Raw genomic sequence first — 18,183 nt, forward strand, 5'->3', positions numbered from 1 at the left:
GGGCTTCTGCCAGGCTCTCCTGGGCCAGGCCCATGAGTTCCCTGAGCCTTGTCCTGAGGTTCAGGACATATGCCACAACAGACTGCTTGTGAGACTCACACTCACCTTCCCACTCATCTCAAATTAAATCTAGAGGTCCCCTCACCCTGTGCCCATACAGCAACTCAAAGAGTGAAAAACCTGTGGATTCCTGAGGAACCTCTCTGTAAGCAAACAACAGATTGGGCAAATATTTGTCCCACTCCCTCTTAAACTGATCTGCAAATGCCCGTAGCATGGACTTGATTGTAGAGTTCAACCTCTCAACAAGACCATTAGTGTGGGGATGGTAGGGGGTGGTCTTCATGTGCTTCACCCCACAGGACTTCCACAGACAAGCCAACAGGTCTGGCATAAAATTGGCACCTCTGTCAGACAGTATTTCCTTTGGGAAACCTACTCTGCTGAAAATCTCTAGCAAAGCATTTGCCACCTTCTCGGCCTCAATGGAGGACAAAGCCACTGCCTCAGGGTATCGTGTAGCATAATCTACAATCACTAGGATATACTTTTTCCACTGTGCAACTTGGGGTACTCAGAGGATCCACAATATCCGCCTCTGAAATGGCTCCTCAATCACAGGCAAAGGCATCAGAGGAGCTCTCACCTTGTCTACTGCCTTGCCTACCTTTTGGCACTGCACACAGGTCCTGCAGTACCCTGTTACATCTCTGGAAATTCCAGGCCAATAGAAGTTTTGCGTAATATGTCTCTTTGTACGTTTTATGCCCATATGACCTGCAAAGGGAATACCATGGGCTATGGCTAGAAGCACCAGACGGTAAGCTGTAGGCCCTACCAACTGCTGTACTCTCTCACATTCTAGACCTCCCTCAGGGCTCCACTCTCTGTATAGTAACCCTTTGTCCCAGTATACAGATTCCCCCTTCCCTTGAGAATCAGATGCCTCCCTAGCTACCTGCCTCAGGCCTTGTAATGTAGTGACTGAGAGCTGATCCTGTCTCAGCTCTCTCCTTGTAACCCTTCCCAGCTCCCCTTCCACACGGTCTGGCATCCTCTGACAGCGGTGCCTCATTGTCAGCCTGGGTACTACTACTCACCTCTACTTTTGCAGTTACCCTGTCCAAGGGAACATCAGTACCCACAAGCAGCTGTGGCTCACCTTCAGTCTCACTGCTACAGAGCAGCTCCATCCCTGAAGTAACCACCTCAGCAGTCCTGGCTGCAAGTGTGCAGTCTGACTGGGTCTCCCCCAGGCTACCAGACTTACATGCTTGTCTCCAAGCCTGACTGCATGTAACTGCACAAGCGCAGGGTACTGCACTATTAAAATCATTCCCTATCAGGACATCTGCAGGTATATCCTCAAACACACCTACTTGCTGGCTTCCTTTTCCACCCTCCCAATCAAGGTGAACCCTAGCCAAAGGTGTTTGGTGTGGGATCCCTCCTAAAGCCCTGACTGGAGTAGACTGCCCAGGCAAGTAGAGCTCCTCTTTAACCAGTGCAGGCTTTACAATGGTTATATCAGAGGCTGTCTCTCTCTTAGCAATGGCCTCTTTGCCATTCACTACAATAGGATATAACCTGTGGTGGTAGTTTGGTACCCTTGTTGTCCCAAGACATCCTACTATTGGCATTTTGACTTTCCCACTTACTGGTCCTTTCCACCTTTTGTTCACCACTTTGCCTCTGTGGACACCTGTATGCCACATGGCCCCACTGGTTGCATTCAAAACATTTAACCTTAGCTCTTGGACGTATACCTGGACTAGTGGCTTCCCCTGCTACTGGTGGATTCTGTTGGGGCAGTCTGTGCTGCCCACCATGGGTTCCTTTAGTCCCATGATCAGTACTGGGGGGTCTCTTTTCTGTGCAGGGCTGCCCTCTTTGCTAGGTATAGGTCTCCCTTCTTCCCCAACTCCTCTGAAGTAGCACACTATCTATCAGCTAACCAGATCCTCATGTCCTCAGGCAAAGTGCTAAGGGCTTGTTCCTTTACCAAAAGGTCTGCCAGCCCTTCAAAAGTGGTGACCTGACATCCACTCACCCAGCTATGAAAATAAGTGCTCAGTTCAGCAACATATTCACATACATTTTCATCTGCCTTGCGTCTATGCTCACAAAACTTTTTCCTATACATTTCAGGTGTTAGCTTAAAACATTCCAACAAGTGTCTTTTTACAGCAGTATAATCAAAACAGTCAGTGTCATGCATTTTTGCTAAAGAAGTTACAGCTTTACCATGGAGTAAGGGGGTCAGGAACCATACTCATAGCCCTTGGTCAACTTCATACTGTTTACATACCCACTCAAACATATGAATGAAGCTATCAAAATTATCCCCCTCTTTAAACTGTGGAAGAAATTTACTAACCTTTTGTGCTTCTGGGGTCCGGTTACTCTCTTCCCCATTACCTCCATGACTCTGGCGAAGAGTCAGCATTTCTCTCTCATGCCTCCTCTGCCGTTCATTTTCCTCAGCTTGTAGACTCCTCATTTACTCAGCTGCTTCTAGTTCCATACGCCTGGCCTCCAACTCAAGTCTCTTTAGTTCCAGCTGGATTTTTAAGTCCACTGCAGAAAGGTTGAGCTGTCCATTCTCCGAAGATATTGCATCTCCACTGTCAGTCTGATTGTCCTCCAGGCTGCTGTTTCCTAATGCAGCTGTAACCAAGGCTGCAGTCAGGTCTGCCTTAGTCAGGTTTCCATGCACCAGTCCCCTAGCCTTGCACATCTCCACCAGCTGGCTCCTTATCAGCTTTCCATACTCCTCTGCTGACATGCTGCCTGCTCACCCTGACTAACACTAAGCTAACAAAAGAAATAAAACAATTGTGATCTGAACTGTGAGTATGCATTGCGTGGCTGTTTTAGATTACAAAACACTTTTAGAGATCACTGTATATAAGCTACAGGAATTCGCTCTACCCACACCACTACAAGCCAATTAGTGTTTGCCAAGTAATCAATATGTGACATAGATCCCACCACAGCAAACCAATATATGATAGGATATCCCTACCACTGCCACCAATTTGTGACACCCGTGCCCTGGCCCAGCAATCAAGGAGCCTCAATCCTCACCTCTGACACCAGAGAGGGCAACTCCTAGAAGAGGAAAGGATAACTAATACACACAGTAAAGTACAATTTTGCTTAAGTGCACACAGAGATCACAGTCAGTCTGGGGCTGGCTGCTCCCTTGCTCACCAGGTCTCCAGTAAGACTCCCCACTGGCACAGCTATAGGGTCCAGGTCTCAGCCTAGCTGGGCAAGCTAAAACCTCCAGTACCCTCTCTGTCCAACCAGTGCTTCGTGTCCCTGCCCAAGTAGCTGACACCACACACACACACACACACACACACACACACACACACACACACACACACACACACACACTCACTGAGAAGAGGTTATACAACCACACAGACCCTCCTGGGAAAAGGCTGGCACAGGTTCTCCAGCTGTGCCCCTACTACCCAGACCATACGGTAGTAATTCTTGCCACTACCCAGCTAATAATTATCAGCTACTAAAAGGCCCTTAAAAGGGTGTCCAATTATTACTGTGCAATATTGTAATCCCAATGGTAGTATGACTAGATAGTCAAGGCTTAATTTGGCGTGACTTAGACAGTAAAATCTGTAAATATGTAATGTACTTTAGAGGTTAAATTATCTCTACATAAGCAGCCACAGGTAAAGGTTTTAAAATATTTAATAATAAATAATTAAAACACAAGACAAAACTACTGCAGTACAATGCTACTCAAGTTCAGAAATCACACAGAAACTTAAAACAATATTGTAGGAAAGATCTGATTTCAAAGAAAAATACTTAGTCTAACTTTCTTCTAAGTTTAACTATTCCTAAGAGAAATCACAGTGCTATAATCCTACTTACATACATAAAGCATAAGCAGTGCTGGATTAGATATCCAAGATCAAAATGCTTCCCAGTCTCTCACTCAACAATAGTTTTTAAACACTAACCAACAGCTCTCTAAGGCCCTCCCAAATTACATCATGTTGACACTTGGTCTGGAATTCCCAGGCCACAAACTGCATTATTTAGCAAGCTAACACCTGCTCAGGAGACTACAACAATAAAAGGCATTTCACATATACACTCTAGCAGAAACCAGAGCAATAAAGCACCTTCCACATGTAAATTCTGGCCCTTAACTTTAACCTTAAAACAATGGGCATGAAACCTTCATCCAGACTCACTGGAGCCGACATGTAAAACATCAGAGAGATTCATAAGATCTTTTCAACTTCAAAAGACACATTTGAAATGCTTGGCTTGGTTTCCCTTTCAGCAGATGGCAATGTTGCAACAATCTTGAAGTTCACATCTTAGTGTTTTCTTTCATTTAAAAACACAAGCCTGTATTTTACATTTATTTATACAATTGATAGAATTATGTATCAAATTCTATTTGACTAGGCTGGCAGCTTTCGCCATCTTCCTCCAATCTTCACACGTTACAAGTTGACAGATTTTTGAAATTCCCACAGAGTACTTTATCAGAAATGTTGGGAGAGAAGATTATTATAAATACAGAAATTATTATTTTAAAGAAACTGAATTGCATAGCTGTAACAAGGTCATGTAAAGTTTATTGCTGTTGGCCGCAGAAATAAGCAATTATTAGGAAATGGAAATCACAAGTAAAACCAACTGTAACTGAGTTTTAATGTTGTAAAGGAGATGAATAAACTACATAGAAATACATGGAATATGTTGGAACAGTATATAGAAATAATGTTCATAAGGAATGATAGTTCAGGGAAGGCAGGACTTACGTAATCTTTGTAATGTTAAACTGAATAATTGTTAAGACAAAAATCCTCTTTGTATGAGCACAAAGGAAATTTTGTATTTGTATTAATTGAAGATGTACTCGTATCACTATAGAGTGTGTGATGTTAGTAAAAAAAAGTTTAAGAAACTATAATGTGACCTCTTAGTCTGTGGACTCTCTCTGTTCACACTTAATTTGCCTTGTTTTGCATATGCTCATTTGCTAGATATTAACAGCAAGAAGCAATCTGGCAGTTAACCTAGTGACCTAATATATGCTAGATCCATGATTTGTTTTTTGACAGAATCCCTGTCATCAACAACCAACTACTATTGACACATGTTGGTTTAAAATTAGTTGTACATATTTCCACAAATGTTCATACAATCTCTCATTCTGCACTATTGAATATGTTTTGACTGCTGGTACCTGACAGGATTAAAACAGCAACCCATATTTAGTCTTAATAATTACAGCAACATTTTTATGCATTATGTTACATATCTTATGTTGTTAGTCAAGGTGACACCATACTTACTTCAGCATTCAGCAATGAGTGGTGATAGTTGGCAGTGATGGGTGGTAATGAGTTAATTGTAAAGCATATGATACATCAAGTGCTCCTTTTGATAAGATGTCACCACTGGAAAATGGAGTGTGCAAATTACATTTTATATTTATCTTTTAAGGTCAGTTATGCATCTGAAGTTTAAAAAACTAAGTATAATCTTGGAGAGCTACATGTTTCACATAACCTACCACACAGCCAGTGGGCAATGCAATTCTATGTGCCTCTGTTCTATCCAACCGAAAAAAAAGAATTTCCCTTTACATGGTTTCCTTGATTTTTTGTACATTTGCTGCTGCATACAATAACTGCATATAGATTGTGACAGTCAAGATTGTTGATTTTGGATGTGATTTTATAAATGTTGTAGGGTTGCCACCAGGAAGGGGTGTGGTCAGATCAAACGGGGTGAGGCTTGCTGGTCAGGAAATGGCACGATGGAAAGGTGGCAACCCGAATGCAGAGTGTGACTTGCAGGGCAAATTAGGGTAATTGATTGCAGATAAGTTGAACCTGGAGTGAGGACACTAATGTAATAGGTAGATTATATGGGGTCTGTGTTCAGTTACTGAAAAGCATACACCTCTAATGGCTAAATTTCAAGCAGGACACAGCGAAATGGAAAATTAGCGAACAACGAGAACATCAAAAATAAATGCATCGAATGGCCATAGTCGGACAACATCTCAAACACAGCCAACCTATGTGAGGGGCTGCGCCCCCCACCCCACATATATACCAATTCCGAGATTGCACTACAGTGGGGAATAGGGCAAATTTAAAAGGTTTCCCTTCACTTACCTTATGCATTGCATTACTTCCTGGCTATGGTCAATCAGTGCATTTATTTTCGATGTTCTTGTCATTCTCTAATTTTCCATTTCACTGTGTTCCATTTAAAATGTAGTCATTCGAGATTTATACTTTTTGGTAGCTAAACATAGACCCAGGTTATGTCAGAATACTAACTCAACATATTGGGTTAATTGTAATGGTTTGCAATTACAAAGCATACACTTGACCATCAACTGTGTTATATGCAGCTCAGTATAGCCCACCAATATGGAATGCTAGGGGCAAGCAAGGCACTGCAGTTCAAACCCAAAGCAGTAAAGCTACACCCTCAGTTTAACATCCTTTGTTCCCTGGGTTAATGAGATGCCCAGAGCACCAGCTAGTTGCTTCGTCTCACAAAGTGCTCTCATTACAAAAATGGTGCCCCTCGTGGAAACACTCGCAGATATAAAGAGGACATGCAGATTGTACACAGAAGACTCCTCAGTCGAGGATCAGTTCTGTTCCATTATGTTTTTCAGAGATTTTTTCCTTTGAAATTCATGTCTAAATGGCATTCCTAAGTTTTTATTTTTATTTCTGTGAAACAAACATTCCAGATTGTATATTAGTATGGCACAATTTGCTGTCATTAATGCTGAAAACATCTGTACCTTGCATGCTTTGGCTTCCTTGTAGCAAAAGTTACCAAAGTGCATAAATCTGACATTACTCACAGAGTTGTGTGTAATGCACAAGTTTTTTGTTTATCTTTGATTGCAGAAGTTTGGCTATCTATGATGTTGTTTCCAAGTGGCACCGCATAAACTCAATTGCCTGCAGTTGAAGTCAGTTAGCTATTTATCAAGTTTATAGTTACTCCTTAATGTTGGGATAACTGGAGCAAGAATTCTCTCTGCTGAATAAGCTGATCTCTCGTAGGAGGAGTAGTCAGTCATCTAGATATGGGAATACTCAGAACCTGTGCAGTCTAAGGTAAGCTGCCATTACTGCCATGCTCTTGGTGAACACCACTGCGGCTGTGGTGAGACCAAAATGTAGTGCTCTGAACTGGAAGTGACTAGCTCCCAGCAGAAAGTGGTGAAACCTTCCAGATCACTTTGCTATCTTTACATGGTAGTAAGCAATTTGAAGGTCTGTTGAGCATGTCCAATTATACTTCCTCAGATAAGGTAAGATGAACTGTACTATGACCATCCAGAACTTTGTCTTCCTGAGAAATTGATTAAGGTAGCTGAGGTCCAGAATGGCCCTGAGGTTCTCATTTTTTTTCAGAATCAAAAAGAATCCTAGACTCTGAATACTTGCTGGTCTGGTAGGACCTCCAGCATGGCTGTCTCTTTTAGCAGCTTTGCTAACTCTACTGCTGTTACATTCCTCTGAATGGGTGGAACACTGGGGATTCTCTTTTTGCTGGTTGGAGGGAAAGCAAAGAGAATAACATAGCCTCTGGTAATTATTGTCTGCACCCAGGAATCTCGAGTGATGGCTAGCTATTCGTGACAATGCATAGATAAGTGCCATCCAACTACCTCCAGAGTGCAGCAGTCGGGCAACGTTCAGGAGCGCTGGATGGGTTTCTCTCTGAAGGGATTTCAAAACTTTTGATTTTACAGAACACCAATGCGCCTTGGGAGCCATCCACTGAGGTTTTTTTCCCTCATGTCTCAGAGGACTCTGCAGTCAAAAGTGTTCTGGGCAAAATTCTGGGATTTTTGAAAACAGCTCTTCTTTACACCCTTCTGCTTCTGTGAAAAAATCTTTTGTGAGATGGAAAAATTTATTCTTTCAGCGGACAGTGTCCTACCCTCTTGCTTGCTTCTACTCAAAGACTCTCTAACCTTGGGTCTAAAAACAGTTAACCCATCAAAGGGAGTGTTGAACCTTTCTGCAAGGTTGCAGAGACACATACAGGCATGCCAACGAATAGCAGTGCTGGTGCCTGCTGGTCTTGCAGTGCCAACAACCATGTTGGAAAGGAGGACACTGGACAGCAGTTTGTAGGGTAGATAGTTGGGATTCCACAGTCTTCTGGAAGTTTGCAGACAAATTAACCAAGATGTATTTGGAAAGTTTTTTAGTCAAATGCCACTGGAAATGAGTCATGTGCGTTTCAAGTAGTTCAGAGTGCAAAGTTCAAATGTTGATAAAGCATGCATCCACTTTCCAAATCTGTCCAACAGCCAGGGGGATGGACAGAGGTGCTCTCTAAGTTCCTTCTTTGTGGCTGCTGCCACCACTACAGCATCAACTGAGGGACCTTTGCTCCAGTGTAATCTGTTCTGCGGAGACACTAGTATCTTACAAAGTTGCCCAGGAATCAGCCCAACCATGTCAGGTTCCTTCTAAACCAGCTGTCAGACCATGTCTGAGAGCCCATCGGCGAGTAGGACAACCCAGACAGTAGAACATCCAACCTCAAAAGCATCAAGGAATACTGACTCCTCTTGGAATAGGGCTTCGAATGACCAGCCCCCCCTTTTGCCTCATCAGTTACAGGATCTCTCTGAAAGAGATGTCACCTAGGGGACCCCTCCCCTTCCTTGAAGTCAGTATCTTTTGTGAGCAGTTACTGGGAGAAGTTGACATGCCTCCACTTGCATGTACATTTTTTGTGGCTTTCATCCAGGGGGTGATCTGCGGATGTCTTGGAATCTGAATAGGGATTCAAAAAGTGAGGAACTTTTAGGGTAAATGCGACTGGCTGTCCTGACAGAATGCTTGGTTGAAACAGTGAAATCCAAAGGGAATCAGGATGGAGTCAAGCTGGTGTGAGGAATCCTCTCTGTAGATCTGGAGAAAACCCTTTCAAAAGCATCAAACGCTGAAGCGGAAATCAGAGACAAGGACGTCCTCTTATGACCTGAAGGCCCTAAGGAAGGAACATCCACTGCTCTGGCTCGACTTGGCTCTGAAGCTGAAAATGGAGCTAATGTGTCAATGGCTGATACACTGATGGTTCCAAAAACCTTGGCATCAGTCTCAGCCCCAACCCCTTGGCTCAGAGACCCTTTCTGATCCAATGAAGCCAGAGTCAAAAGGTTAAAGGAAGGATCCAGAGTTGAAGCTAAAGCAGCACTTGACTCCGACAAGATTCTGTCACAGACATCGCTTGGCACAGTGGAAACCTGGACAGAGGGTCAGACTGGGAAAGGAGAAATCAAAGAGGTTAATGAGTGGGAAAACCAGAAAACCCAGAGGAGGGGTGGTAGAAAAAAAGCCATATGGATCAGAGTTCAAAGAAATTTCATAATCATCATATCAACATCAGCTTCAGAAAGACTTCTTATTGACCAGAAGGACCTGTGGGAGGAAGCCACCAAAGGTGGTCTTGATGAATGCTGTTTGCCCTGCAGGATGGGTGAAAGTAGTCTAGGACTCCAGGGAGAAGTGACAAAGAAGAGTGGGAGTACAGTTCCACTGCTGTTGCTCATGGCATGGTGTCAGATGCATTAACTTGGGATTTTTGGGTGCTGGCATCCACTGAGGAGTCTGATCCATAGACCTCTTCCACAGTCTATCCTTTTGTCTTTTTCTTTTTCTCTTTACTCTCTGTCTAGCCTTATCATTTGAGGTCTTTGGTTTATCTGATTTTTGGAAGAAGATGCCAAAGAAGAAGCAAGAGAGGCCGAGGCTCCCATTTGGGCAGGAAGAAGATCCTTTAACACTGTCTGCGGTCAACTGGAGTCATAGCCCTGAACGAGGTAAAGGGCTCACTCAATAGGCTGAAATGGTCAGCCCCCAACCAATAAGTGCACAAACTGTGTGATTCTTGTGGGGGATCTTGTGTTCACAGGCATTGCATTTTTTGAAGTCAGAGGCCTTGTTCAACGGGTTAGAGTCCTAAAGATAAACGTCACACACATTAGAAAGAGAATACTGCTGTAACAAACACAAACAAGTAACTGGGAAAAAAAAAATGAAAAATGCTATTACAAGCTATGAAAAGGTGCAATATGAAAAACTAAGAGACAAAAAAAATCCTCTTTTTTGGTATGTATTTAACAGGTAGGGGAAAGGGAAGGAAAACATTTCCCATGACAGAAAAGACCAGTCAAGAATGACATGTAGAAAGGGATGAAATAGCCGTAATAAAACTATCTAAATGTATGTTCTTAGAGAAACAGCAAACATTAACTGTCACTGAACATAAAGTCCTTGCAAATCACATCAGATCTCTTCAGTTGGCAAACAAGATCTGAGGAACTTCAGGGAACAGAAGGGCATTGTGGACAGAGGAGCAGCCTGAGCCCTGGATGCAAATTCTGGAAAAGAACAAATTGGCATCTAAGTCAGATCTGGTGGGATCCAGCAACCAATTCATTGAGCCAAATGGATAAGACAATATCGGGTCATCATCTGCATCTAACAAATTAAATTCCACATGCATATCACAATGTCTCACAGACATGCCCCCATTTACTACACTGGAAAAGCAAAGCTTAACTCAACAGTTATAGACTGGCCTTCTACAAGGCTAAGGGAGTAGGTCATCCAGTCATAGGGGCAGCTTTGCACTGCCTTCCATTAATGTCAAGTGTGTGTCTCAAAATGTCTGTCTCCCCTGTTACTGACAAATTAGATAGCACTAAATCTGTTCTCTTCTAGAAGCAGACCCTCCCCAGGTACAGCTCACTACAGTCTTTTTGAAGCATATTTTCCATAGATGCTCCATAAAAAAGCACAATAGGCTAAAGTGACACACTGTCAAAAATGAATAAACAAATATTAGACAGTGCACACACTGAGTGTTAACAGTCCTACTGTACAAATACACAACATAATGTGAGTTACTCATCTGTAATATGTTATCTCTGCAAAATAGAAACACTAAATGCAGACTGAATGGAAAGCAAGTAAAAAATTAAAAAGAAACACAGTGCTATATAATTTCTATTTTTCAAAATGTTTGAAATAACTGTTAACAGTTGATTCATTAAGAAAGAAAATGGGCATAACATTCTGTGGTGGTTGATCTCTCCTCTCCTGGGGTTGACTGTTCTCCTACCCACTCCTGACAGCCACTGTGACCACTGATGCCTTCCTTTTGGAGTGTAGGTGGGGGTCATTATGAAGAAAAACTTTTCATGGCACATGGTCTTTAACAGAGGACAGCCTTCACATCAGTGTTTTGGAGATGAGCACAGTCCTCCCAGTATTGCAGGCATTTCAGGACTCTCTCCCCAAAGGTGTGATTTCTATCCAGACAGACAAAATGGCGGTAGTCTGGTACATCGACAAACAGCAGGAAACCTGATCATACCCATTATGCCAAGGAGGGCTTGGCAGTAGGTATTGCCTTCTCACTGCTTCCTGGTGGCAGTGCATATCCTGGGAGTTCTAGTGTCTTATATGAAAAACTTAGCAGGTTTATTCTTCTACCCTCATGAGTGATCCCTCAACCAAGCAGTGGTATCAGTGATTTTTCAGTCACTGAGACTAGCCATACTGCAACCTTTTTGCCTCCCATCTGAACACCAAGTAAATCAGCTACTTTGTCCTGATTCCTTTGGAAGGTAAGTCACTGAAGGATGCTGTGGTCCACAGTTGGTTTGCAGATCTTCTGTACACCTTTCCACCCATTCCTCTTATAACCAGTTTCCTACAGAAAGCCATCTGGTGCAAGGCAGTGATAATTCTCATTACCCCCTTCTGGCCTTGGTGCAGGTATGGTTCCCCTTGGTTTGGCCTCACCTGCAATGCCCTCCTTGGGTGCTGGATGCTTGATCTTCTGTCTCATCCAGCCAGTCAGCTTCACTGAGACCTGAAAACCCTAAAACTAACTGCATGGTTGATCCAATTCCAGTGATGGCCAGGGATGCCAGGCTCTCCCCTTCTCTTACCCAGAATTTGTTGTCATCCCAGAAGTCTAACACTTGGAAGGTTTACAGGCATAAGTGAAAAAGATTTGCTGCTTGGGCTTACTCTAAGGATCCATTCTCAGCCCCACTGTCTTCTATTTTGGATATTCTAGCAGAATTATTACAAGAAGATGGTAGCTTCTCTACTATTAAAGTACAAATAGCAGCCATATCCAGCTTTCATGTTGGTGAAAACCACAACCCTATTGTGTCCTTAAAGTTGTCCAAGGCTTTCTTAAAGGGAACTTTTCTACTTAAACACCCGTCATAGAGATCCTATTCCTCTTTTGCCTATTATAATAATGCTTCTGGCTTTAAGCAAACCCCATTCTGAACCAGCAGCTTTTGTGGATTTGAGGTTTTTGTCTTGGAAAACTATTTTTCTTGTGGCAATTGCCTCTGCAAAAGAATTTTTGAGATTCAAGTCTTGTCATGTAAACCTCCTTACTTGATCTTTCACAAGGTCAGATTGTCCCTTTGAAGTAACTCTAATTTTCTACTTAAGGTAGCTTCAGATACCTATTAATCAGACATTTAACTTACCAATTTTCTTTCCAAATTTGCCTAACAAAAGTGACTATATCTTGCACTTGATGGGTGTTCACCATCAATTGAGATTCTGTTTGCACTGGACTAAGGAGTGCACGAAAACAGATCAGCTTTTTATTTCATTCTCAAAGGCTAAATTGGAGCAACATGTTTCTGAAGTCACATTGTCCAGGTGGCTCTCAGATTGCATTGCCTTTCTGTATAAAAGAAAGAGGACTTGTACTTTAGCATAAACCTAATGATCATTCAACCAGAGTGGTGACAGACTCTATTGCTTTCTACACCAGAGTTGCCATAGATGAAATTTGTGTTGCAGCCATGCTGTCTACATTTCATACCTTTCTGTCTCACTAAAATTGGATGTGCAGTCAGGATCATTGTATCTTTTGGCTGCACCATCCTTTGTAAGATCCTTCCTTGACACCACCCTGGAGTTTTTAGTAGCTGGGCAATCTGTCCCATTCATTGAGTTTTACAGATAAGACATTATTGGATACAAAAGTTATGTATTACCATAATTTAGATCCATGTTGTCTTTATCCATGCAGCTCAACCTTCTTTCCATCCCTCTTGCCAAAACTGGCTCTCAGCTGACTGATTGGACCTAACCAGGACCTTGTCATACCTTCAGTCTTTGCTGTGATCTTTCCCATTATCAATATTGGCAATATATAAGGATCTTCTTGAGTATTTCTTAGGCATGTGCAATGTATTGGGGCAAACTTGATATGAGGTATTTTAGGGAACAGTAGGGCATACTTCTCAACCATCCCTGATTTTCATATATATCCCTGATTTTTACCCAAATTTTAACTTTATCCCTCTTAATCCCTCCTAAAACTGGTGACTTTTGGAGACATGGGTGGTCAATTGCACTTAAGAAATAATGACAGTAATTTGAGTTATTGACTTCCTTTACTTCAGAAAATATGTATTAATTCACATTATCTTATTCTGTTAATGTCTCAAGTTAACATTGCTAATATTTGAAACATTGTCCCTGATTATTTCTGGATTTGTCACTATTTAGTTAAGAGCTATGAATTAGAGCATTATGGGTAGTGGACGAGCCTGAGCCCCAGATCCAAAAGCTGAACAAAAAAATGCCAAGGTTGGATCCATTTAGATCCAACAAACCCATTTGTTGATCCAGTTGGATAAAGATAACATGAATCTAGTGTTAAAGTAAGCACACGACTTTAGTACAAGTATAACACGAATAGCTGTGCAGACTTTCCTCATCCTTCTTTCTAACTAAGAGGTTGACCTTTAAGTATACACTGATCTTGACTCTCTGTAGATAGGGCTAATTTTTGAAAATTCCCACACAACTTTATAAGTCATTCTGTATCTGTGCTATTTTTTCTGAAGCAGTGACACTGTCAAGATTGATTACCTTGTAATTCAGTAAGTGACTTGTCCTTACAAAAATTCATCACATGATCATGTTGAGAAAGAAATACTTGACTTTTTTCTTTTATTTACAGAACACACAATGGCCACACCACTTGAAGATGTTGGCAAACAGGTATGTAGAAACCTTCCCCAACAATACCTGCATGCTGCTGTGAAAGTTGCATTGTAACAATTTCATGTATATTTTTTCAGTTCACCTTTTTTTATGTATAATCTAATTTCTATTTACTGTTAGGTGTGGCGAGCTGCTCTTCTGCTTGCTGACTACATTCTTCATAATCATTTCATCTTTAAAAACTGCACAGCGCTAGAATTGGGAGCAGGTACAGGAATCACCAGTATTGCTATGGCAACAACTGCCAAAACCATCTATTGCACAGGTAATGAATCTTAGTACAAGTTAACTGTAAAAGTGCCTTTGTAACAGCTAGGAATTTGGTATAGGAAGGAAAGTAAAGTGAGATTTGACTAATTATAGGGTGGAAAGGTTTTTCCCAGTGGAACTTGAAAATGGAAATGATACCCGAATGTAGAAACAGATGTATGGAGATAGAAGAATATATAGTAAGACAAATGCAAAAGAAACATTACATTTCCTCTAAAAAACAAACGAGCATGTGTACAAACAGCTGTATAAACTCTTTAAATGGAACAGAATACTGAATGGGATTCAAGTTCAACAGGTTATAGCATGAGTATCTGTTTATATCCTTTCATCAAGGAGAAATACAAATACATATCATAAACAGTATGCAGTGATAGTTAAGATAATTCTAGTCAGTAAGTTTGGGCCACATGAAAGACCTGGCTAGCTCATTCAAACGAAAATGTAGGTGAAGCTATAACCGTTGCAAGCTGTCCAATGTTATAGTTGTTTTCATCTTAAGTGCAGTGATATGAGCTAGAAGTTTCCTACGTAAAAATAAACCTTCATCTTGTCAAAAAATGTTTTGTTAATGCTTTATTTTCAAGCTGAGAAACTTGAGTCCAGTCACAGGAAGTGTGCAAATATGAAATTGGTTCTGAATAAATGGTATGCGCTAACAGCAAATATGCATCCTAATTGTTTTATTTTCCATTGAGTACAGTCTCTGGAAAATAATCTGTGTGCGTATCTTTGCTGTTTGATGCTACTGTGTTTCTTTGTGATATTTAATTAAAGTAACGTTTTTTTCTTTTGCACAAAATGATCTTTGAGTTGTGATCTAGTTTACCTTCTTTTGTCAATTTATACTATTTATTACTGATGTTCATGCCAGTTCTGAATAGTAAATGATCATTACTGGGTCGTAAAGCATCTAAGAGTGATAACAGTAAACAGAAAAAACACATGAAGTAAAAGTTCAAATTGTAAATTATAAAGATCAGAAGCAATTGTAATATTTTTGTAAAAACAATTCTACTGGGCTGTTAGTCAGTCTTATTTTCAAGAAGACTGTTGCAACAGTGTAATACATGAGCAGATTACTCACCAGTATGAGTCATCATGCCTGTTTTTTCAACATTAATATAACTTCCATGGCATGAGATGGTATCATTCTTGCACTAGTTTATCCTTCACATTCGCTGCCATGTGCTGTTGTGTAAAGCTGATGTCACATAATTCCATCTATATTTCTTTACATTGCTTTAAAACTTTTTGTATGTATGCATATACAAGACTGAATAATGGTTAAATCAAGGTGTACTTTAAAGACAAAGCCCATAAAAATTAACTGATTATTGTATAAACTGAGGTGTATGTGTGCATTAAAGTGCAGTAAGGTTTTCACTCACTCATTCATTTTCTGATTTCACGCTTTATTCTTTTTTTAAACACCTTTATTGAATTAACACTTGTGACATACGGAAATTTGCATTTATATAAAGGTACTCAAACTGTATTAACAAGTTCACATTTACAATATTACACAAGGCAAGAATCTGGAAAAACGAATGAATATACCTTGTATAACTCCCATCCCTCTCACATAGTAACAGGATATCACTAGTGATCGGAGTTCAATAATTACTTGGAGTAATTTAGCATTTTATTTTTAAATAACTAAAGTGATGATGAGTGTGTGTTTGGGGTGCACATGTGATTGGCAGCAACATGTTGAAATCGAAATACATCACAGTGACCATTAAAGAACTGAAATAGGGGTGTGTGGCTGCAAATGACAGTAACAAATAGAAATTAATTGGTGTAGCCATTATTTGTTTTTGTGATAATGGAGTAGATTGCCAAATTTTATATTTTATTTATTTTTACATTTGTTAACCAAGTTAGTCCGACTGAGACCAGCGAGCCCTTTTTCACCGGAAACCCAAGGAGAAAAGCTCCAGGAAAGTAAAAAGAAAAAACTAACAATTCAAGTTGTAAGATACTTAACAGTACAAAAACAGAGAGAAATATACAATGTGGATATATACAAGGCAAAATTACAGGATTTTGAGAATGCAGTAACAATATGTTTGAGAAATTTGGTTAGCATTACGTTATTTACAAGGAATGTAGCAATGCGTAAAATAAAAACCAAATTCAGAGTAACATTGTGGCATAATAAAACAAAGATGCATTTAATAGCATAGGTACTAACTGCAGAGAGAGTAATTGTAGACAGTTTAGGTAGATACCTGGCAGATATGTTAATTGAGAGAAGAAGAAAAATTCATTAGGTAAATTCCTGACAAGTACATATCTATGCATGTTGGTAATTAATTTTTAGTTGCTTTTTGAATTTGACACTTTTGGTAGTGGAGCGAAGGGACAATGGAAGTTTGTTCCATGAGTATGCAATTGAATGACTGTAAAGTATTTTTCCAATATTTTTGTTTGGCTTGGTCACCTGCAGAAGGTTTTGTTGTGTACTTCTGAGGTCACGATTGGATGTGTAGGGTGTAATTATGGATGCTGTGTGCAATTTGTAGTTATATTTGAAGCATGTGGGGGAGCTCAGGCCATCTTAAGCTTTTCAGGGATATATAATGATGGGATTTGTAGCTATTACTTTGTGCACATCTTGCTATCTTGTTATAGATGGTTTGTAGTTTTGTTAAGAGATTATTTTGGAAGTTAGTAAGTATTGGAGCAGCATACAGCAGGGATGGTAGAATAAATGTTTGAGGCAGTGTAAGTCTAGATTTGTTGGGTATATATTTGTTGTTGCAGTATAGAAGACCTAGTTTTTGACTGGACTTTTTGATACAGTTTAAGATATGTAGGTTAAATTTTAATTGGTCATCTGTAGTAACGCCAAGCAATTTGGAGTTTGAGTCTGTGGTGATAATTGTATTTTCTATGGATGAGATGGTGAAGTTGTCTTTAGCTAGACTCAGGTTTTTTGGAAGGAAAAGGAGAAGCTTGGTCTTTTTGGGGTTGCCAAGCAGGTTGTTTTCATGTAGCCATTGTTCTACTAGGTGCAGAGATTGTTGAGTGACAATACAGAGATTTTGTATATTGTCGGAGATGTTAATAATTGTGGAATTGTCTGCATACTGTATTAAGGTAGAGAGGAGGCAGGAGACATGGAGGTTATTTGTAAATATATTAAAAAGTAGGTAGCCCAGGATAGAACACTGGGGAACCCCGGTCTTAACAAGATGGAAAGAGGAGAAGAATGTTTGCCATCTGACGGACTGATATCTGTTTGAGAGGTAGCTGTTAAACTAGGAGGTAGTGGAGGTAGAGTTGTAGGTTGGAAAGTTTGTTTAAGAGGATGGGATGGGAAACTGTTTCAAATGCTTTGGATAGGTCAAGGAATAGAGCTGATACGAGTTTATTATTATCTCTGGCTTGAGCAGTGTTGTCTGTGAAAGATAGCAGGGCAGTGGTAGTACTGTGCGAGGGTCAGAAACCATGCTGTGTGCTGATAATTAGGTTTGCCTGTAAGAGGTGGTTTAGTATTTGTCTATGTGTACATTTTTCCAGTATCTCAGATAAGGGGGATAATACGGCAGTAGGCCTGTAGTTTGTGGGTTCTGTAGAATTTCCTCCCTTGTGGAGGGGTATTATGAAGAATTTTTTCCAGATACCTGGTACTGTATTTTCTTGGAGGGATCTATTGATAAGTATAGCTACAGGGTATGCTATGGATTCTACTGCATGTTTGAGAAATAATGGAGGAAGATTGTCAGCTGATGGAGTACAGGGGAACAGGATTTGAGTATGTTAAGAAGTGATCTGATGAAGGAAGTTGCTA

General features: G+C 40.6%; 1 protein-coding gene across 4 annotated transcripts in view; it reads left to right on the forward strand.

Moving 5' to 3' along the window:
- METTL22 (methyltransferase 22, Kin17 lysine) overlaps nt 1-18,183 on the forward strand; it is a 937,139-nt gene that overhangs the window by 480,324 nt on the left and 438,632 nt on the right. For 3 of the 4 annotated variants that reach the window (XM_044089595.1, XM_044089596.1, XM_044089597.1), the window contains 2 exons: nt 14,071-14,111; nt 14,235-14,379. The exons of the other annotated variant lie outside the window; for it this stretch is intronic. In XM_044089595.1, the coding sequence (XP_043945530.1) occupies nt 14,071-14,111; nt 14,235-14,379 (186 nt within the window). The remainder of the gene's footprint in view (nt 1-14,070; nt 14,112-14,234; nt 14,380-18,183) is intronic. 4 annotated transcript variants of the gene reach the window in all.

Source organism: Protopterus annectens, chromosome 12.part0 (assembly GCF_019279795.1).
Source record: "Protopterus annectens isolate FY-2018-M chromosome 12.part0, PAN1.0, whole genome shotgun sequence".
NCBI lineage: Eukaryota > Metazoa > Chordata > Ceratodontiformes > Protopteridae > Protopterus > Protopterus annectens.